The sequence below is a fragment of the Mustela nivalis genome, assembly GCF_964662115.1.
Source record: "Mustela nivalis genome assembly, chromosome: 9".
Lineage (NCBI taxonomy): Eukaryota > Metazoa > Chordata > Mammalia > Carnivora > Mustelidae > Mustela > Mustela nivalis.
In genome coordinates, this window is record NC_139028.1 from 32,486,083 (window position 1) to 32,508,515 (window position 22,433).

A 22,433-nucleotide genomic window follows, 5' to 3' on the forward strand; every position below is an offset into this window, starting at 1 on the left:
AAAACAGAGTAATCCGATCTGCCCAAGTCTGGTTTTGTTTTTGTTTTCGTTTTTTGTTTTTTCTTAGAAGCTTCTGATGAATGTAGCAAATGCCAAAAAGTACCAGGGAAGTGACAGAACTGATGTTGGGGTTGAAATGGATTCGTCTTTAGTTTTCTTGTTTAAAAAGCTTATTTTCGGGGCACCTGGGTGGCTCAGTGGGTTAAAGCCTCTGCCTTCGGCTCAGGTCATGATCTCAGGGTCCTGGGATCGAGCCCCGAATCAGGCTCTTTGCTCTGCAGGGAGCCTGCTTCCTCCTCTCTCTGCCTGCCTCTCTGCCTGCTTGTGGTTTCTCTCTGTCTAATAAATAAATAAAATCTTTTAAAAAAAATTAAAAAAAGATAAAAAGCTTATTTTCATTCATTCATTCATTTTTTTTTTAAGATTTTATTTATTTATTTGAGAGAGAGAGTGAGAGAGAACATAATTGGAGGGGAAGGGCAGGGGGGAGAAGCAGACTCCCTGCTGAGCAGTGAGCCTGATGCGGACTCAGTCCTGGCCCACCAGGATCGTGACTTGAGCCGAAAGCAGACGCTTAACTGACTGAGCCACCCACCCAGCCCCCAAAAGCTTATTTTCAATAGAAGAAGGTAGAGGAAGCAAAAATACTAATTTCTGGGCACCTGGGTGGCTCAGTGGGTTAAGCCGCTGCCTTCGGCTCAGGTCATGATCTCAGGGTCCTGGGATGGAGTCCCACATCGGGCTCTCTGCTCGGCAGGGAACCTGCTTCCCTCTCTCTCTCTCTCTGCCCGACTCTCTGCCTACTTGTAATCTCTGTCAAATGAATAAATAAAATCTTAAAAAAAATACTAATTTCCATTTTTTGCACCATGATTAATAGTTTGGTGTGTATATAAGACTTTTCTTGGGGCGCCTGGGTGGCTCAGTGGGTTAGGCCTCTGCCTTTGCTCAGTTCCTGATCTCAGGGTCCTGGGAGGGAGCCCCACATCAGGAATCTCTGCTCAGCGGGGAGCCTGCTGCCTACTTGTGATCTCTTTCTCTTTCTGTCAATTAAATAAATAAGTCTTTTTTTCTTTTAAAGATTTTTTCTTTTTGGACACACATGGAAATATATGTGCTTTTAAATGCATTTTTTTTCCCTTAAATGGGGTCATACTTCATGTGCTCTTTTGTTATTGCTTCTTTTTAAGGTTGACATTTGAACATCTATTATGTACTACTCTTGGGGAGTTATATATCTTTGAATAAAAGACAAATTTGACCTTAAGGAATTAACCAGGCTGAAGGAAGAGTGGTAGAGATATGGGGTTTGTTTCCTGCTTTATTTGTTTAATGATTTTTATTTTTATTTATTTTTTTCTTTTTAAGTAGGTTCCATGCCCAGTGTGGAGCCCAACATAGGGCTTGAACTCACTACCCTGAGATAGAAACCTGAGCCGAGATCAAAGAGTCTGATTTTTTTTTTTTTAAGATTTTATTTATTTATTTGACAGAGAGAGATCACAAGTAGGCAGAGAGGCAGGCAGAGAGAGAGAGAGAAGCAGGCTCCCTGCTGAGCAGAGAGCCCGATGCGGTACTCGATCCCAGGACCCTGAGATCATGACCTGAGCTGAAGGCAATGGCTTTACCCACTGAGCCACCCAGGTGCCCCAAGAGTCTGATTCTTTTCCTCCCCCGCCACCCTGCCCCAAGAGTCTGATTCTTCACCGACTGAGCCACTCAGGCACCCCTATTTCTTTAATGATTTTTCAAATTACTTAATCACTACCATGGAAGTTTTTTCCATGTTACATATAGACACAAACCTGTGACCTTATGGTATGCCATTGTATATAGCTACCGTCATTGAACTAATTCCCTGCTGATGGGCATTTAAGTTGGTTCCAATTTTTGATATTAACAACAACGCAGTAAATATCTTTGTTGACTTATACTTATTTCCTTAGAGTATGTTGTTAGAATTGTATTCGTTGAGTCAAAGAGTATTCTTTTTTTTTTTTTTTTTTTTAATTTTTATTGTTACATTTTAGTTTCTTGTCAGATTCAGGGATGTTCTCTTCTGGTTTTCAGAGGTCAGACAGATTGATTCAGTCATGGAATAGCTAAGGATTGGAGACATTTAATTTTCCAGTATAGCATAGAGTTAATTATTAAGTCACTGGCATTTTAAAAGTTTTCATTTTAAACTTAATTCTGAAATACAGGACTTGAAGCACACAGAAAAGATAACACAATATGGTGGTCACTCAGTACTCATCATCCTGATTCAAGTTCTTCAACATTGTGCCAGGTTTGCTTGAAATGTTCCAAGACCCCATCCTTCCTTGCATTTCCTCTTTTCTTCCCTCCCTTGCTCTTGAGGTGACCACTGCCCCCTTGTTGGCATGTTATTCTCACATGTTTTTGAGGGGTGGGGAAGAACCCAAGTTCAAGTAGCTTCTTTATTTATGTTTTTACTAATTTAAAAATTTTAACTCCAGGGGCACCTGGGTGGCTCAGTGGGTTAAGTTCCTGCCTTCAGCTCAGGTCATGATCTCAGGGTCCTGGGATTGAGTCCCACATTGGGCTCTCTGCTGAGCAGGGAGCCTGTTTCCCCATCTTTCTCTGCCTGCCTCTCTGCCTACTTGTGATCTCTGTCTGTTGAATAAATAAATAAAATCTTTTAAAAAAAAATTTAACTCCAGTGTAGTTAACGTACATTATTGTTAGTTACAGATATATAATATTAGTGATTCAGTAATTCTCTGCATTACTCAGCACTTATCATGATAGCCATATTCTTTAATCCCCATCACCTGTTTTTCCCACCCCACCCCCCCACCTTCCATCTGTCTCGCATGTTTTTATACTTCTATATATGTATGTATCTACAGACCATTTGTTTTTGTGTTTGCAAACTTCCATGAGTGGTATAATTCTCTACTTGACCTCTTACAACTTTTACTTTACATCGTTTTGGAGTGTGTCTGAGGTGTGATATAAGTAGATTTCATTCATTTTTCACCTGATATATAGTATTCCATTGTATTCTTTAAACTCGGTTTATTGTTTTTAATAGACTGCATATCTAGTAATAAAATTGCTGTTTTAAATTTTTTTCTGATGTCGCATTTGTACACAAAATTGTGGTTTTACAAATTACAGATTTCTGTATAATAACTATAGGTATATGTATAGTTTGCTTTGTGTGAAGCTACTCATGTCAAGGCTGTAGCAACATTAGCATCGGTAATCAGAGCTGGCACACTCACCTGCTGCTGTGGGCGCCGTGCACTAGGTTCTGCTCCAAGCTTTCTCAGTGCTCTGCATATTATATTATGTCATCCTCACAGCTCGGTAAGAAAACGGAGGCACAGAAGGATTAAGTAAGTTGCCTAAGACCACTCTGCTAGTAACAATAGTGCTGAAATTGAACCCCAGCATTTAACCCTGTGCACACTGCCTTTGAATATACTCTTTTGTTGCCTTTTTCATAAATTAAATATAAAAATTGCCTCATCAATGCAGGGTGAGCCCATTAAAACAATATGGGTTGGTGGTTGGATGTCATAGTTTAAGTGATTTCTGACTTGGTCGAGTGTCACGATTGTTTCTCCTCATATACCCATGGGGATTTTGTTTTTTTAAAGCATTGATTGTGCCTGGTTGATTGAAAAAATTCATGTACCTTAGAGCCTTTAGGGCGTCAAGGCAGCACTGTGTCTAACTTACTACTTTGTGTTCCTGCGTTAGTGTCAGATGGAGCTATTTGGCCCCTCCAGTTCCCTTGTGCTAATAATAGTGTGAAATGTCATTACCCTGTGAAAGGCTGTCTTATGTGGGGAGGTGCGTTTACTGCTCCAGCTTGTAATGTCAGAGCACATCTCTCCCCTTAAAGTAGATCAAGGACTCCTTTCACTTGCCACTTGGGTCATGGAAGGATTGACTTCTGTAGTGCCCAGAGACTGAGGCCTGGAGGGAGCGATCCTGGAGGACCAGGCCACAATGACAAACCTAGTGGTGGTTCTACATAGACTTTCCACTAGTTCAAAGCCCTGAGACCTTTCTCAGGCCAGATTACTTTCCTGTTCACTTCCTCTTTCAAAAAAAAAAAAAAGAAAGAAAGAAAGAAAAGGAAACCTCAGAGGTTAGCTGCCTGCTTCCTTTCTCCTGTCCCTACTTACTGCATCTCTTCCGGAGCTGAGCACACACCTCTCTTTGTTTTCCTCCACTGAGAACTGGTGTGGAGCATATTGGTGATGGATCAGAATCTCTGTAATGTTTGTTCAGTGAAAATCACTGAGTCCCACCTTAGGCTTAATGAATCAGAATCTCTGGGTGATGACCCAGTGATACATGAATATTTTTTTTAAAGTAAGTTCTACACACCACATAGGCACATAGACCCCCAAATCAAGAGTCATCACATGTTCTACTAACGGGAGCCAGCCAGGTGCCCCCGTGATAGATGTATTTTTAGCCTTTTCTTATGGAAATTACAAACATGTCCAAACATAGCGAAAAATAATAGTTTTAACCCTTACGTACCCGTGGTCCAGCTGTGTAACGATCATCATTTTGTGAGTCACTCTCACATTGTCTGTGGACCCACTCCTACCCACCCTTGCTAATTTGGAAACATATCACAGATAGTACTTTTTTTTCCCTGTAAATATGTCAGTGTGTATTTCTGAAAGATCACGTTCTGTTTTTTGAACAGCTATGTGTATTTTCCTTCCAGCTTTGTATTTTAAAAAATATATATTTATTTTATTTTATTTATTTATGTGAGACAGAATGAGTCCACAAGCAGGGTGAGCGGCGTAATAAGAGGGAGAAGCAGGCTCCCCACTGATCAGGAAGCCTGCCTTGGGGCTTGATCCCAGGATGCTGGGATCATGACCTGAGCCGAAGGCAGACACTTTACCAACTGAGGCAACCAGGCGTTCCCCAGCTTTAATATTTTTGAAAAGTTTCAGACCTGTAGGAAAAGATGTAACAGTGCATACCTTTATACCCTTTACTGAGGTTTTCCGATTCTGCTTTATCTGTCCACTCTGTGTGTGTGTGTGTGTGTGTGTGTGTGTACATGTGCACATGCACATCTTATCTAACTTTTTGTTTGTTGTTATTATACCCTTTAAAAGTAAGTTGGGACATAATGACAGTTCATGTCTAAATATTCAGTTTTTTTCCTCCTAAGAGCAGGTACTTTCTCCTATATAACTACAATATAAAAATCATACCTTGCACATTTTCTCTCTAAATGTCCGAATAATGTCCTTTATAGCATTCCTTTAAAAAAGGATAAAACATTACATTTGATCAACAGTTCCCAAGTTCCTTTTAAAAAAGTCTTTCATGACTTGATATTTTTTCAGTTTAGGTCATTTGTTTAAATATATCTCTGAATTTGAATTTGTCTTATTGTTTTATCATGATTAGACTCATGACATATTTTTGGCAGAAAGACTGTATAGTGATATTTTCTTCTTAGCACGTCACATTTGTCATCTTGTCATTGTCAGTGACAAACCTCATGTTAGGCTGGTCACCTGGTGAAAAAGTAGCATCTGCCAGAGTTTTCCATCGCAGAAGCACCCATTCCCTTCCATCAAGCAGTCGTTCCTGATTCACTTATGACAATGCGTTATTACAGTTCACTTATTACAGTGCTTTGTCTTAGAGCTGTGTATCTTTAGGTACACAAAGGGGCTAAAGTAAGAGTCATCCGTACTTCCGAAGAACACCCTGAGTTTCTTGGAATTTTGTTATTAGAACTGGGGCGCCTGGGTGGCACAGTCAGTTATGCATCCAGCTCTTGGTTTCGACTCAGGTCATAATCTCAGGGCAGTGGGATTGGGCTGTGTGCTCAGCGCAGAGTCTGCTTTAGAGTCTCTCTCTCTCCCTTGGCCCCTCCCTCCATCCTCTGTAAAATAAATGAACAAATCTTACCAAAACAAAAAACCAAAAAACCCCAAAACTTAATGTGAGCAGAATTAGGGAATAAGAGACTAGGAATATGAATGCATGTGAACTCAGAGGACTATCTGTGTGTGTCTGAGGTCATGGAATGGTGGGGATGGGGGTCCTATTCCTGCTCTACCCATCATGTGTTGCTTTAGCCCTGCAGCTGGACTGTAAGGGATTTTAGAGTTTGGAAAGACTGAGGAAAGTCCCAAGGACCATGACTGTAACAGAATGTTGAGCTCTTGTGGCTGCTTGCCTGGATCTATAATGTCCAGTTGACCTTGGAAGATGAGAGAGGCCCATCAGCTTTTTTATACATTTGAGATTGCTCCTGCCCCACTACAGAACTGTCCTAGTCTTCAGTGAGGGTCCTTGCTAGCTTGAATCATCAGATTTGCCTGTAACAAAGCTTTCTCTCTTCTAGTGGGTGAATTTGTAAGTGATGTTCTACTAGTTCCAGAAAAGTGCCAGTTTTTCCACAAAGAGCGGATGGAGGTGTGCGAGAATCACCAGCATTGGCACACTGTAGTCAAAGAGGTAAAAGAAGGGATCATGTATTGCTTTTCTGGTTAAGAGACAAAGGAGCATTTTCTTCCAAACCCCATGATTTCAAGTTAATTTTATTTTCCCTTTATCTCTTCAAAATGTAAGATTACTTGTATCTTCTAAATTAAAAATATTTGGGAGGGTATTTTCATGGGAAAATACGGTGTTGACTGACCAACCCCTCAAGTCAAGGATGTTAAAAAAGCAAGGATGCTGTCAGTTGGGTTCCTAAGGAGGCCATCCCAACCCTAGGAATTTAGAGTAGAAATAGCCAGTTATATAGAAAACCCTGTCTCGACATATATACCGATAGGATTAGATGCCATTTCATTCTTCTGGGAGGAGAAATAGCCTTCTTATACTTGCCTTCTGTAGTTAAGAGGGATCACTAGTCAGTTTCTTTGGCCACATTCTGACACCATGCCCTCACGGCAAGGAATGTAAATTATCGCTGACCACCTTCAGCCAGCATTGATAATTACTAGAAGAATTCCCTTTTCCTTAATTTTTTCTAACTTTGGTCTTTCATTGTTCCTGGCTCAGATGATGTTTCCCATTGCCCGTTAAGCAAAATTTGTAAATCTTCTTAAAATAATGGCATCACAGCTGTTGACAGAAAATTGATATGTCCATGAGAGAAAGCATTACATAGTGATTTTTTAAAAATATTTTATTTATTTATTTGAGACAGAGCACAAGTAGGCAGAGAAGCAGGCAGAGGAAGAGGGAGAAGCAGGCTCCCTGCTCAGCAGGGAGCCCGATGTGGGACTCTATTCCAGGACCCTAAGATCCTGACCTGAGCCAAAGGCGGCCTTTTAACTGACTGAGCCACCCGGACGCCCTACATAGTGATTTGATAGGCATTTCTTTTGAATAAAGCTAATGACTGCAGACTACTTGACCAAATATATTAATGTTCTCTTATGGACCTGTGGGTTTCCTTTAGGCCTGTCTGACTCAGGGAATGACTTTATATCGCTACGGTATGTTGCTGCCTTGTGGGGTAGACCAGTTTCACGGCACTGAGTATGTGTGCTGCCCTCAGACAAAGATGATTGAATCTACTGTGTCAAAGGAAGAGGAGGAAGAGGAGGAGGAGGAAGAAGAGGAGGAGGATGAAGAGGAAGACTATGATATTTACAAGAGGTAAACTCTTGTCTTGCACCTGTGAAATGGTTTTTCTGGTGGCCGGGGCCTGCCAGTGCCCGCCTCTGGATAAAGTGGGCAGCCCCTTGGTCCACAGGAGTCGAGCCAGGCGGCATTTTGTTCTAGTAGGACTTGCAGCACGTTAATGCAGTCCCTGCCCACCAGGTCTGCCCTTTTGCTGGTGTAGCTGGGCTAAGGGTTGCAGTGGCCCAGTGAGCTGTGAGTGGAGCTTATTTCCTGCCTCTTGTTTTTGTGTTTTAGAATAGGGAGGAGAATCATTGTTGTGCTGTGCATATAAGAATTGGTATTAACCTTCCTTTTCTGTTGTGACCTTTAGTGAATTTCCTACCGAAGCAGATTTGGAGGACTTCACAGAAGCAGCTGTGGATGAGGACGAGGAGGATGAGGAGGAAGGGGAGGAAGTGGTGGAAGACCGTGATTATTACTACGACACCTTTAAAGGAGATGACTACAATGAGGAGAGCCCAACTGAACCCAGCAGCGATGGGACAATTTCAGAAAAGGAAATTACTCATGACGTTAAAGGTAACCTGATATAAAGCTGTGGCATTAAAATCCATTTGGTAATTCTTGCTTACAATTTTGGACTGCATTCATCACAGGTAAGTCACAGGAGAGGTGGTGCTCCTGGGCGCTATGTCAGATGGGCTCGCCAGCACACTGGAGGCGCCGTGTTACCACTGAGAGGGGCCAGGCCCCTGAGGGGTCTGACAGTTGACACACCCAGGGATGGACCTGAAATTGAATCAGAAACTCTCATTTGTGTTATAAGGACCTAACTAGAGAAGAAGGACCAGACCAGAGAATCAGGGAGAATCAGGGAGATATGCTTGGGCAGGGTTCTTCCACCTGCAGCCCGAAATGTTCTCTCCCCGAGGGAGGCCCCCTCTTCAGTGTTCTAAAGCCCCGGCCTTCTAGAATGGAAGTGACTTCTTGGTTCTTGTGTTCCCATCTGTAGGCTGCCAAATTTGTCCACTGTAAGATGTCTGTGACGGGGAGGGTGAAGTTTAACAACCTACTGGTGAAGGATTTTCATCTTGCCAGTTCCCAAAAAAGAGAAAAAAAGGTTGTGTCCATTCTAGACCTGTTGACACACAGTCTTCTGCTGAGTGTATATTTGAAGCTATTAGACTCTGAAGAATTATCTAGGACTCCGTGTGGGGGAAATACTGAAAAAGTCTAAAAGTTTATGATTTACCTTGGAGAACATAAAAATGCCCACGCATGCTTCCTGGGTGCCTAAGTAGCGTTTCCTATGGTGGTCACCACTAAAGCAGCCTTTGTCCCTGCACTGGGCTCCTTTGGTCCTTGGCCCCAACATGATGGACAAGTCAGGCAGACGGCTCCGCTTGCCAGATCAGAACTGTGAGGCTCCCAGAGCAGTGAGACTCAGAATCCCCCCGTTTTGGTCTAGACTCCAGACAGTGGGAGAAATGCTTTCAGTGGGAGAAATGTTTTCAGTTCCTGCTTGCCTTCACTCCATCAGAACGGGAGGATGACTGCATCCCCCTGAACGACAGGCTGGAATTGGTGAGCTAGCTGGCCAGGGCAGTGAGGTCCCAGCGGGGCTCAGCAACCGTGGAGGCTCTGCATCCGTGGGGGCTCGGCATGGCCGTCACCGGCCTGTAGCAGTTGGGTAGCGCGTGAAGCTGCTGCCTCTGTCCTGCTGACCTTCTGACCGTTTCCACACAGCTGTCTGCTCGCAGGAGGCGATGACGGGGCCCTGCCGGGCCGTGATGCCCCGTTGGTACTTCGACCTCTCCAAGGGAAAGTGCGTGCGCTTTATATATGGCGGCTGCGGAGGCAACAGGAACAATTTTGAGTCTGAGGATTATTGTATGGCTGTGTGTAAAACGATGAGTAAGTCTCGGTGCACGGGCTCCGTGCCGTGGCCCTGTCTGTCCGGCGTTCTGTCTCTCTCCCGGCCGTCCTCGTGACTGCGTCTGTGTCGTGCTCCCGCCGACACAGGTGTTTGCTGTCGTTGTTCCTCCCCTCCTCTTTGTGCTTACTCGATCTAGGCTTTGCTCTCCTGTTGGCAGCCGTGAGCCCAGTTCTGTGTGTCCCATGCTCACCGTGGGTCTAGTGGCGGCGGTGGTGGTGGCGGTGGCTGGTGGCTGGCTGGTGGTATGTCCCCTCCCTGGCCCAGTGGGAAAGCCCGGGGGCTTGTTTTTGCATCCTGCCTTGTCATCTGTGGGCTCTTGGCACATGTCTGTGTTGGTTGGGGATGGCAGCCTTGACCGTGGCTGGCTGTGGTGGAGAGGCACAGAATGGTCAGCACAGCAGCCCTGAGTTCTGCCCATTCTTGTTCCTGGGCTTCTCACTCTTATTCTTGTCTTGGGGCTACCCTGTCGCCCACCCCCATGGTGCTGGCTGAGGGGGTGCCCGCTCTTTAGAGAAGTGACCCTAGGGTTACCTTTTTTTGAGAGTCCAGAATATCGAGATGTCTTGCTAATTTATGCATTCTAGGGAGTGAGCTCTGCAGTTGCATGGTAACCTCTGTTTCCCCAGGGTTCTGGCAACGCTGGATCACGCAGACCGTTAGGAAGTGAAAGAATTTTAGTTCATGTGTCCTTTGGTCACAGAGGACGTTCAGTGGTTTGTTCAGCTGGGCTGGGTTCACTTAGACACGGGTAGGAGAACTTAGACTTTTTCTGTGGGGACTCCCTTCCCTTTCTCAGGCCCCTGTTGTCTTACTTCGCAGTGCTAGCTAGTCCGTGTGTGTGGAAAGTCCTCGCTCAGGCTAAACACTCATTTCTGATCCTGGAGCTCATTAGAGTAAGGAGTTGCTGGTCCTTTCTGGCTTTTGCTTTAAAGATGTTGGGCTGTAGCTTCTGATGGATTTTCATTCAGATACCTTCATGTTCCTCTTTCCTCCCCCACCGAAAGCTGTTTTAAATCTTAACATGATATGGTATGCTTTTAGCACCTCCACCCCAGCTGCTGCTCTGTAGAAAAGCTGTTTTTATTAGAAATAATTGAAAGTGTGGAAACAATATGAGTCCTTAGGGAACTTTGGTGGCAGAAACTTCTTTGTTCAGGAAAGACAGACAAATTATTGTGATACTTCCTGCTTTGTAAATTACTTAAACTAAGGTGCAACAACCCATTATTTGGGGGGTGAATCCCGAGGAATTGGGTCGTTAAAGATCTCCCTGAATGCAGAGAGACAGTTGTTCCCAGAGGATCACATAGACAGTGCTGGCAGCTGTGATGGAATGGCTGTCCTCTACATTCCTGGCTCTGCCGTCTACAGAATTGTAGTTTCCCAGTGGTTACGGTAGGGAAGACTTGCCACAGAGAAGCTTGGTGTTCATAGATCTGTGGGGTCCTCGGTTGAGTGCTTTGAGAACCTAGAAGCATCACTGTGCCTCTGGTCAAGTGTGTGCCCCTCCCCGGAGGGGTCAGAGATGGGCAAATGTGCTGGTTTCTTAAGCTGGTTGTTTTCACATGGACAGAAGGACATGGTTGTAGTTCTGGGTTCCAGTAGAGCTCTGGGGCTGCTCTGCCTTTACCTTTTTGTTCCAGGGGGTGGAGGCAGCTTGAGTTTTATATTCTCTTTATCCAGCCCAGTGATAGGAACCGAAGACTGTCTCCAACACATAAGCCTTTAAGCTGCAGACGTGCGTTGCTGAAGGCAGCATGCTCGTTGGCACTGGTGGACTTCAGGGCTTTGAAATTCTCCCAGCTGAGCTTTGGAGTATCACGGGGAAGGCGGCTTGTGAAGCTGTGTATTCTAATTTGGTTAATCTGAAAATTGGCTATGGCGATCGTCTTTAAACTTTATGTAGGAGCCAGACATTCTTGACAAAATTTTAGTCGCAGCTTTTAGGTTTAAAGCTGAGGGAAAGATGCTTTGGCGGCAGAACTTTGGAGTGGCTGACTGATTTGTAGTTGCATTTGTCAGTTACAGTTATTTCAGTGTTGTGTTACAGCTACACAGTTCTGGAAGTAAGGTGACTTTATTTCTGTATTGAAATTCATTGGGTTTGGTATTGGCTCTCCACTTAGCTCTAATATTATACAGCAAGTTGTACTAGCAAGTTCTTTGTCCTTCCGCCCTGGCTTGGGAAATTGGGAGTGAACTGGGCAAGTCCCAGTTTTCGTATTTCTTAAGGGGTCAGGCAGGTAAACTTGTCATCTCAAACCTTTCCTTTATATGGTTTGGCACCATTGTGCTGCTAGCTCTTCACTTGCCTGGGGCCAGTAAGCCCTTAATGCTTGACCAGCAGGGAGTGTGTTTTCTAACGGTGGGTGACCTCGTAAGGCCAGTGAGTGCCATGGGTTGAAACTCCCAAAGTATCTTCACACTATGTGGTGCGTCCTTGTCAAATACAGCAACTTAGTGTCGTCCCTCTTATCCCTGGTGTTCTAAGACCTCTTCAGTCCTATTTGTAACTAAAACATTAGAGCTAAGCTGCTTGGACTTCCTCTACGCAGTCTCTGTGCAAACACCATTCAGCACCAAAGTTCCTTTCAGAATGGAGAATTTGGGGAAGGTGCCTTTGCAGGTCTGATACCTGCCCTTGTCTCTGGCTAGGAGCCATCAGTGACAGCAGTAAATGATTAGAGTTTAGCTTTTATGATTTCAGGAACTGTGGGAAGGTATTGAGGATTTCTTTTTCTTCCCCTGAAGTCCTTAAGTAGGTGCCTGGCTGGTGCCAAAGATAGCAGGGGGCACGGACTGGCCTGGTGGCCAAATGTCACGTGAGGAAGATGGAGCACTGTGATCTGACCAAGTGGTGTCTTGGCAAACAGGAGCACCGTGTCCTGGGAGCACGGTGCAAGGCCAGCTAGCTCGTCGTGCAGGTGCTCTGCTCGGCCTTCTTCCTAGAGCCCAACGCGCTTTCCGTGTTGGGCTTGACCCCCAAAGGGAACCCCTCTTGTCATTTCTTTTCAGTTCCCCCAACTCCTCTGCCAACCAATGATGTCGATGTGTATTTCGAGACCTCTGCAGATGACAATGAGCATGCCCGCTTCCAGAAGGCTAAGGAGCAGCTGGAAATACGGCACCGCAACCGGATGGACAGGGTAAAGCTTGGCACTTCCCTTAGGCTCCTGGTGTTTGGCGTTGGGTAGTAGGGTTTTCATCATTGAAGAAAAGGGACACCATCCCCCCCCCCCGATTGTCATGCTTTGTTAGGATAGGTAAAGTGTGAGAGGTTAGCGGGGCCCTCTTCTGGGCAAGCCCAGCACCTGCCCCCCGATAATATAATTACTCTGAGTGCGCATCGTGTTCAGACTCTGTGGAGCACTTCCTATAACCATTACATCCTTGTTATTTTTCTTTGCTGTGAACTAGCTTTTAAAATTTTTTTTATTTTAAGGAGGGAAACTATTTAACTGTTGTAAATAGAAAGCTAGTGTCTTGCCATTAGAACAGGTAGCTGTAAAAATAGATGAGGGCAAGCCTGAATTAACACACTCTAGCTAGGTACTGTTGCCTGCTGAAGCTTCTGAGTTTCAGGATGCTTTTTTCTTTTCTTTCTTTTTTTTTTTTTTAAGATTTTATCTATCTATTTGGCAACAAGAGAGGAGAGAGGGAGAGAGAGCATGTGCATGCGCACAAGTAGGGGGAGCAGCAGAGGGAGAGGGAGAAGCGGGTTCCCCACTGAGCAAGAAGCCTGAGTGAGGAACCCAGGTGCCCCTCAGGATGCTTTCTCAAAAGAGCTGTAAGTGTTAGAGCAACCTGGTGCGCCATAGTGCAGATCTCTCCTGGAGTTACTTAGGAAGACTGAAAGAAAATTGAAAAGAATTTCTTGTCTGAATACTGCCTAAAAGCTCACACATCACCTGTGCTGGGCTTATACTTCGGGGAATGTTTTATCCACAACTGTTCTGAGAAGTAGGTATAAAACATGGTGCTCACTCCCATTATTTTACATTTGTGAGGAGGCTAAGGCACAAAGACTTTTAAATAACTCGCCTGGGGTTATCTAGAACAGGGAGGTCATGGAGTTGAGGCTCTGTCTGGGGATGGTCATGGTCTGGGAGCTTCTGAGACAGTAATTCTGTGAACAAGCTTGAACAGCCCTGAGCTCGTGAGGGGTCATATGGTGCAGTTTCCTCTATTAGATTTCAGGGCCTGGCGGTGGTGTTAGAAAATGGGGGGATTGTTTCAGAGATGATTCTCTGGTGATAGTGGCTTTGACCTTTGTTCTAGGTAAAGAAGGAATGGGAAGAGGCTGAGCTTCAGGCCAAGAACCTCCCGAAAGCAGAGAGGCAGACTCTCATTCAGGTAGGATGCATTCTCTAGGGACAAAGCCTGCAGCCTGGCCCTCTGAAACCCAGTCAGAGCCAGATGCCCAGGAAATTAGAGTTTGACACTGTCTCTCAGTCGAGAGCTTATGTTACAGGGACGTTTTAAGTGGCCTTTTTTTTTTTTCTTCTCACCTCCAAACTGGCATTCTCTAGAACTGATCACCTGTAGTAGAAGCAAAGCAAACCAACCAGAACGCACCTAATTCATGCCAGAAAGCAACCTTAGCTGCCTCTGTTTGTTAATTCTGCTCTCCTGGCAAAAATCCTCGGTCATCTTCATTCTTAGGCTGTGACTTGTTTTTCAGCAGTATTGAATTCTTTTTTTTTTTTTCCCCTCTCTCTCTCAAAGATTTATTTATTTGAAAGAGAGTGCATGTGTGTGCATGAGCATGAGTGTGTGTGAGTTGGGGGAGGGGCAGAGGGAATTTTCCTCCTTCCAGAGCACAAGGGTGGGTGCGTGGGTAGGGGCTCGATCTCAAGACCGGTGAGATTGTGACCTGAGCCAAGACCAAGAGTCTGACACTGAGCTGGATGAGCCACTCAGGCGCCCCCTGAGTTCTGTTTTTGCACACTTCTTCAAAATTCAAAAGGCAGACAATAAGACACTCTGAGGTACCAGTCCATCTTCTAACTTTGCAAGAATGTAACCTTAGAGTCTTAGCAGCAGCTGGGTGCCCCTTGAATAGAAGAGAGTGTTGCTAGGAATAGGGATAGCAATTTATAAGACTGATTTGGGTTTCATAAAGCAGGTTGCATTTTAAATCAGTTTGTGTTTATGATTCCCTGAAGTCTAGCTTCTTGCGATGTTAAGACTTTATTGGGACACCTTTTCTTTTTTATCAATCACTCTGAAAATCTGAGAGTGTTAATTTCTACATAGTCAGTGCATCCTATGCAGAGAAATTTACTTCCACGGCCTTCAAACTTTACCTTCAAGCCTGGCCAGGTACTTCACAGATAACTTGCCCTTCATTCAGGACTTTGATGTGAATGACTCAGCTGTTGGGATATGTTTCAAACTCTAGCTCCCGTTGGTCTGTGTCTCAGGATTTGGAAGTTGGGCACCTTGGCCATAGTGTGGAAAGGACAGCATTCCTCCTCTTGCAGGGCACATTGAGAAAGCCCACACTGGGCTTGCAACACTGCGACAGAAGTGCTGATTTGGACTCTGATGCTCAGATCGAACATGCTTTCATTGGATGAGGTTGTGATTTTTCTGACAGCATTCAGAGTGTACTTGGATCTTACCCTTGCTCCACTCCTCTGACCCTGTTACCGACTTGCACAGGCTCTGGGCGAGGAGAAGAGCAATGGGGGCTCAGGCTGTTTGCTTAGACTTCCTCCAGGCGCCATGAATTACATGCCATTCCTGCTTTCTCGGTTTAGCACTTCCAAGCTATGGTGAAAGCCTTGGAGAAAGAGGCAGCCAGCGAGAAGCAGCAACTGGTGGAAACCCACCTGGCTCGAGTGGAAGCCATGCTGAATGACCGCCGCCGAATGGCTCTGGAGAATTACCTTGCCGCCTTGCAATCCGACCCGCCGCGGGTAAGTGGTGTGCAGAGCCCGGTCACTGACGACGAGTGCTGTCCTCGGGGTTGCTGGCTCTAGTGTAGGCCACATGTAGAACCCACGGATGATGATACACGGGTCAGCAAAATGATCACATTTCTATGATGAGTTCCGGCGAGGCTGGAGGAGGTAAGGAAAGCGGAGCAGGGAGAAAGAGGTACCATGTTCTAGTATGTGCTTAGGTCACCGTAGCACCACACTTTCTGCCTGTGTGTGTGCCGATTGTGATACAGAAGTGTCTGACCTCATGATACTGGTTGGTAGTTACTCAGTTATTGAATTTTGTAGTAGCTTTACTTTCAAAGAATAAAAACCTGCCTTTCAAAGCTTTGGCACTTACTCTGTTCTAAATAAGATTATGAACAAAGGGGTAAAAGAACTTTCTTCAAAGCCCTTTGTGCTTGTGGCCTCCTGCTTCTTTATCTCTTAACTATAATGTTAATTTATCTCTTAAATTAATGTTAACTTAATCTCTTAACTCCCCTTGCTTTGGGGGGATGGAAAGTACTGGAAAGTAAGATATTGGTATCCTTCTTCCTTTTTTCTTTTTTTTTTAATTGGTATCCTTCTTAAGTGAGCAAGTAGAGTCTTTCTGGGTGACACAGGGGCTGCTGACCTTGTAATTAAGGTGTCAGACGCTTAACCCAGTAAAGAGGAGAGATTGAGTGGGAGAGTGGGCTAGAGATTCTGGAAAACACTGTTGGTTAAGGAGCCAGTATAACTTTGGAACTTAGTTTTTGTGGAAAAAACTAAGGAAAGGTTAGTTTCTTGCTACTGGGTAAGCAAAAAGCTTTAAAAAGCACAGCTTTCATCCTTATGCCTGACTGGACTTTACATTCTTAGGTGAGTGCTTTTAAGCTTTGCTTTCCTGCCTATTTTCATTCTGTAGTGTCCGGGTCTTTAAACTACTGTTCTCTCTTGCAGCCTCATCGCATTCTCCAGGCCTTGCGGCGTTATGTCCGCGCCGAGAACAAAGATCGCCTGCATACCATCCGTCATTACCAGCATGTGTTGGCTGTTGACCCAGAAAAGGCAGCCCAGATGAAATCCCAGGTACAACTAGACAGAGTAGAAATTGCGGTGGGAGCATCTCTAGTGGGGAGACTGCTTTGATCAGTGGTCGGGCGGTGCTGATAGTATAAACCCCTTTTCCGTACTTTCTTCTTTTAGGTTATTTCTACTTAAAAGAGTTTCTGGAAGTTTAGGAATGCATGAATTATATTGAAGGGCTAAGTCAGTTTTTCAGTCTTCTTTATACCTGTTTATTTCTGATTTTGGGTACCACCAAAATGAATATTTGAATACGTACAGATATATACATATCTGAATGATACATAGTTTGCACATATCCATTCATTCAGATGAATGAATGGATATATGCAACTGTATCAAGTAATTCTAAAAATTGTTTTGTTTGTTTTGTACATGAGTTTTAGTTGAGACAGACAGTGGTACATTCCTTGGTTTTGTTCCATGCGGGGCCCAGCTTTCCTTTACAGTGATCTGGAGAGATTTGTTTCTGGATCCTCTTAATTTCAGTGTCATCCGTTAACTTGCATTTTACTCTTCTTGTGTTTATAGAAAAGAAGCCTGGCCTACAAGCCTGCTGGCTTCCCTATAAACCAGCAAGTCTAATAGTTTAGCCTGTTGGTTTTCCTAGAGGGCCTTGTCATGACACAACTGATCATATTTAATTTCCTCCCCTATTTTAAATTGAGTGCTGTGCTGACTGCCCAGTGTCCATGGGATGCACTTAGCTGCGGGGACTTGCCCATCTCCCCAGAGACTCGCCTCCCAGCCTCTTGCCGAGTGTGTATTACGGTTGCAAGGCAGTCAGCCCAGAAGTCTTGCAACCGCGGTGGCTGCTCCCTTGGTTCAGATTTTGGAAAGCCTGCTGTCCACATGCCAGACCCTGTGCTAGCATCTGACCTTGTAGAGTGGAATCCCACGTGTACCCTTGAGCAACTCACCATCAGTGTAGTATTAATTACAGTAGCCATGAAGATGAAGAACTACCCTTACACATACAGAGTTAACTCCATAAGCCGGATGTTTGGGGGAACAAGAAAGAGTGGGAGAATTTGGACAGGGATGGCTCTGGGGACCCCAGGAGGCATCTGGCATGGACCTGGAGCTCAAGGCTTTGCTTTGAGCTGGTTGGAGTAAGAGAGAAGGCAGAAGGCCAAGTCCTAGAGTAGCTTCCAGGAAGTATAGGTGGAACAATGCATCCACCTTGACAGGGGCTAGATTTCAGGTCTGCTTGGTTTTTTTGAAAACAAACAAGAAAACATAAACAAAAAACATGACTTTTTTTTTCTTCAGATTTTTTTTTGTGGGGAAACTAGATTATCATGCAGTATATGGCGTGAGAGTAGAAGGAAAGGAGAGTAGAAGGAAGGAGTTGTCTGCTGGCAGGCTCACAAGTGCCACAGCAGATGGCATGGGGAGTAGAACGCCCTCCTTTCTTAGCAGATCCCCTGGGGAAAACCCGGCTCTTCCTCTGTGGTATTTGCTCTGTGCTCTAAGCTCTTAGTTCTAGTAGAACTTGGCTGCTGAACTACACAAACTTTTGCATGTTCCCTGTTCTCTACACTTTAGAAAACGCTGAATACGTTCAGCCAGTTGCGGCATGCATGTTCAGTCTGCGCTGTGAATGGTCTGGTTCTCCTACCCCACCTGCTGTAGCTCAGGGCTCACCGGGAAGATACGGGTGTCCTGTATTCCACGCTGTTGCTCTTGTTTCTTCTGGGGGCATAAGAACTGTCCTCAATCAAATGGCTCTGTAAATCATGGGAAATTTAACAGCATCCACACACTTGCAAAGACTGTGGGTGGTGCATTTTCACTTTCCATTTGCATTTTCTAAGGCACTTACTCTTGTGCTTTCCCATCAATTTACTTGATTGAAAGAATGGCAAATATAAATTGCTTTCATCCCTGCTTTTAAAGGTCAGAGAGACATCAATCTACAAAAAAGCATCTTTCCATTTAATTTTTTTTCCATGTTGACCATGCTAATGGCTTCAAGCCCACTAATTAAGCTTAGAGCGCCCTCTTTAGGACAAGCATGGTAACTGCAAGTGTAACCATCCTGAATTAGCTTGCGTCATTTACGGCAACATAAAGCTTCACTGTGGCCTTCTGGTGGATGTTAGCCCAGGTTACCTTTCATTTCCACCCTGAGAAAAGCTTTAAGAGTAAATGACCATTTTTGATGGTTTTTTCCTTTTTTAAAAAACATGAACAACCTAGAACCGTTGTAAGTAAGTCTTTATCGCTCCCTAAAATCATGTTTACTTGTACCTTGGCATAAATTTTGGAAGGACTAACTAATTCAGTTAAATGTGAATAAACTTGTTCTGTTATTCACCATGATAATCATTTCAAGCAATTACTTCACTAAGCAAATCCATGAGTGGCCCCCTCTCCATGGAGATGTACTTTCCAGCTCATGATTTCATTCTCTTTTTACTCCATCCAGTCTGACCAGTGGTAAGAATGGACTCCCTCCATCTGTCACTCAGCAAAACCTTACTGAGTATCCGGCATCGTATAATTTAGGGTGCTTTTTACTCTCGATTAGTACAGTTACTAAGTGCATTGTATAAAAATCAAATCAGTGACTGCCTAGAGTAAATTTTAAAATATTCTTTCTTTTAACTCCAAGCATTCTCTGGATAAATTCTCAGATCGTCAAGGGGTATTACATACAGTCTAAACATAGTCTTCTACAGCAGTGTGCTGCCCCCAATTTGAGGCTTCACTCTCTGTAGTCTTAGTTACCTACAGTCAGCTGCAGCCCAGAAGCGAATTATTCCCCCCCCCCTCCCCGCCCCTTATCCTCAGGAGGTCAGTAGGAGCCTAACTTTATTCACAGGGCCTCTGTCATTCCCCTCATGTCAACTCACATAGCATTTTCTCACATCATCACAAGAAGAAGGGTAACAGTGCAAGAAGGTATTTTGAGAGAGAGACCACATTAAATCCCTTTTATTATAGTATGATTGTTCTTTTTTATTGCTGGTTATTTTTATTGTGCCTAGTTTATAAATTGAGTTTTGTTCTAGGTATGTATGCGTTGGAAGAAAACCCAGTGTACATGGGGGTCGGTACTGTCTGCAGTTTCAGGCATCCAGGGGAGGTCTTGGAACATAGGCCCTGCAGATAAGGGGGGGACTGTTGTACATAGGGGTCAGTAAGTCAGGGTGGGGTTGGGTACATTTCCTCTGGCCAGCTGCTTTGCTGGGCTTTGTGGAGAATATATGTTTTCAGCTGATCTTTGAGGAAGTGAGCATCTGCCAAGTTTGCTCTGGGCCTGGCTCTGTTGGTAACAAGGCCACTCTGCTGTTCTGTGCCTCCAGGTGATGACACATCTCCATGTGATTGAAGAAAGAAGGAACCAGAGCCTCTCCCTGCTCTACAAAGTACCTTACGTAGCCCAAGAAATCCAAGAGGAAATTGGTGGGTGTTGGGTTTGTCTCGAGGTCCAGTGGGACTTCCGGCTGAGGCTCAGGGGTGTCAGCAGTGCAAGATGAGAGAAATCGGGGCATCCAGGGCTGGGAAGCCAGGCATTAGCCACCAGGTTTTAAGTCTCAAATTCACTAGAGCTTACGTGGCAAGGTCAGGGAGTAACCCCTGACAGATGCACTGGCTGGGAGCCACAGAGCCTTGAGTTTCTTGACCTTGACTCTGTGACCGGAAGAAGAACTCCAAGGTGTGAAATTGCGGGGCACCTGGGGAGCTTCCTGTTGCCCTTTTCCTCCTTAACTCCTTCCTTGCAGTTAAGACACCTGCTTTACACATGTTCTCACTTCCCTCCCTCTTCGTGCTCTTCATCTTCTTCATTTATTTGGCAAACACAATGTCTGCTGTGTGTCACAGACAGCAGTCGGTCTGTCCAGGAGGTCATGTTACAGTAGGGGAGTCAGGAAAACAAGACAAGGGGTGCCACGTGGTGGGGAGAACAGAGTGGAGCGGCGGAGAGTAGCTGGGGCGTCGGGGAGGCTGTGTCAGCACAGTAGCCTGGGATCCACTTGATGAGAAGGAGCCTCCCGCGCAAAGATCCTGAGGGGCAGGACACGGTGAGCGGAGGAAAGACTCCTGCAGCTGCCTGAAGCTTTAGTCAGGTGGACACATTTGAGTAGATCGGAGATCGGTGTGGCTGGAACACTGAAGGAGGAAGGGGGCTAAAGAAGTTAGCAGAGGCCAATTTGCAGAGATTTTAGCAAAATCAAGGAGTGTGGGTTTTATTCTAGGATAACAGCCTTTAGAGGGTTTTAAACTAGGGAGTGACTAGATCTGTATTATGCTTTTAAAAAGAACAGGAATTAAAAAAAAAAAATTCATTGGCTGCTGTGTGGTATTAAAATGACAAACTTGCCAGGAAGCCATTGTAAACATCCAGGCGAGAAATGCAGTGTGATAGTCATGGAGCAAATACAGAGATGGGTCTGAAGGGCACGTGGCAGAGGAGGGGTGAGCCTGCTGTGCTGCTGGGCAGAGGGACAGGAAACACTGAGGGCAGGGCCCAGGCTTCCACTGTCAGCAGCGTGGACGGTGGCGCCCCTTTACTGAGGAAAAGCGTTCTCTTTCTACAGGAGAAAATAGAAGTTGCTGCTAGACATAAGTGCAGGTGTAAGGGAGGCTGGCCGGTGAGCCAGAGGACAGGGCAGTAAATTGGAGGTACAGATTTGGGGGTCCTGGCCTATGCATGCATCAGATCTCTGCTGTGGGAAGAAACCATTGAGCCCCAGAGTGAGTTCCTAGAGGAGAGGGGCATGGGGGGATGGGGGCCCTGGGCTCCTGGTGCTGGGGTTCTGCAGTGGTATGGAATCAGAGTCGTAGGTAGGAGGGAGTCGTCTGCTGCCTTGTGAGCTGGTGAGATGCTCCCTTCAGCAGAATGACCAGCTTAGCCTCGTTCACACTGGCGGTATTTCTGAAAGCCACTCGCTGCCGTGTCTGTCTTTGTCAGACGAGCTGCTTCAGGAGCAGCGGGCCGACATGGACCAGTTCACTGCCTCCATCTCCGAGACGCCCGTGGACGTCCGGGTGAGCTCCGAGGAGAGCGAGGAGATCCCGCCGTTCCATCCCTTCCATCCCTTCCCATCCTTACCTGAGAACGAAGGTGTGTATGATCGCAGGATTGGCGGCCCAGTTGCTGGCGGGGCTGGCCTGGGCAGGGTGTGGCACCCAGTTAGAAAGTTGAAGGGAGCATTTTAGAGCCTGGTGGGACAGCTGGGCAGGGAAAAGGAAACTGGATTCCCCAAGCGTCTGCTGTGTGCAGGCACCATGCTGGGGCCTTCAGGTGGTTGGCTTCCGGATCCCCATGAGGTTAGTAGTAGCTCTCCCACTTCATAGATGGTTTGTGTGAAACCCTCTCTTTCTCCTGGTCCTGTCAGCTGCCACCAGACTGTGTGACTCCTTGCACGTGGACCTCACTCTGCTGCTGAAATAGCACTTCCATGTTATGTGAGGTCATCAGCTTTTCATAACAAGTGGGGGGGGGGCAGACCGTGGAGAGGCCACAGAGGAGGCTTGACTTGTTCAAGGTGACACCTCTGGTATTGGGGGCGGAGGGGGGTGTGTTGGGCGAGATCAGAAGTCCTGTCGCTGTGACTCCCGGTCTGGCATGCTTCCTTCTATTCCCTTGCTGGTTCTCAGTGTCTGAAAGGATCTTTAAAAGCTATGGGTCTGCACCAGAAATAAACAAGCTGCTGAGCCAGGTGCCCTGAGACCAGGGTGTGGAATCAGTTTCTATTTATTTGTCTGCTGCGCTAACTGCTAATGGGGGTGACAGGGAAAATCATGGCCACAACCCTAGAGTCCTTATCATACCCCTGGTGCCCGGGACTGTCTTCATTTGGGCATTCCAGGATGTAAAGAAGTTAAGTGTCTGCCCAGGGTCATGTAGCTTGTAGGGGGAGAGTAAGGGTCTGAGCCCCTGC

The 22,433-nt window shown here is 45.6% G+C and overlaps 1 protein-coding gene across 4 annotated transcripts in view; it reads left to right on the plus strand.

The window, feature by feature from the left end:
- APLP2 (amyloid beta precursor like protein 2) overlaps nt 1-22,433 on the plus strand; it is an 81,774-nt gene that overhangs the window by 53,341 nt on the left and 6,000 nt on the right. For 2 of the 4 annotated variants that reach the window (XM_082683373.1, XM_082683374.1), the window contains exons 4-13: nt 6,374-6,486; nt 7,442-7,641; nt 7,979-8,187; nt 9,355-9,522; nt 12,560-12,690; nt 13,823-13,897; nt 15,307-15,465; nt 16,414-16,542; nt 19,851-19,950; nt 21,461-21,613. In XM_082683373.1, coding sequence (XP_082539499.1) covers nt 6,374-6,486; nt 7,442-7,641; nt 7,979-8,187; nt 9,355-9,522; nt 12,560-12,690; nt 13,823-13,897; nt 15,307-15,465; nt 16,414-16,542; nt 19,851-19,950; nt 21,461-21,613 — 1,437 coding nt within the window. The remainder of the gene's footprint in view (nt 1-6,373; nt 6,487-7,441; nt 7,642-7,978; nt 8,188-9,354; nt 9,523-12,559; nt 12,691-13,822; nt 13,898-15,306; nt 15,466-16,413; nt 16,543-19,850; nt 19,951-21,460; nt 21,614-22,433) is intronic. The other 2 variants (XM_082683375.1, XM_082683376.1) reach the window with 1 other exon arrangement.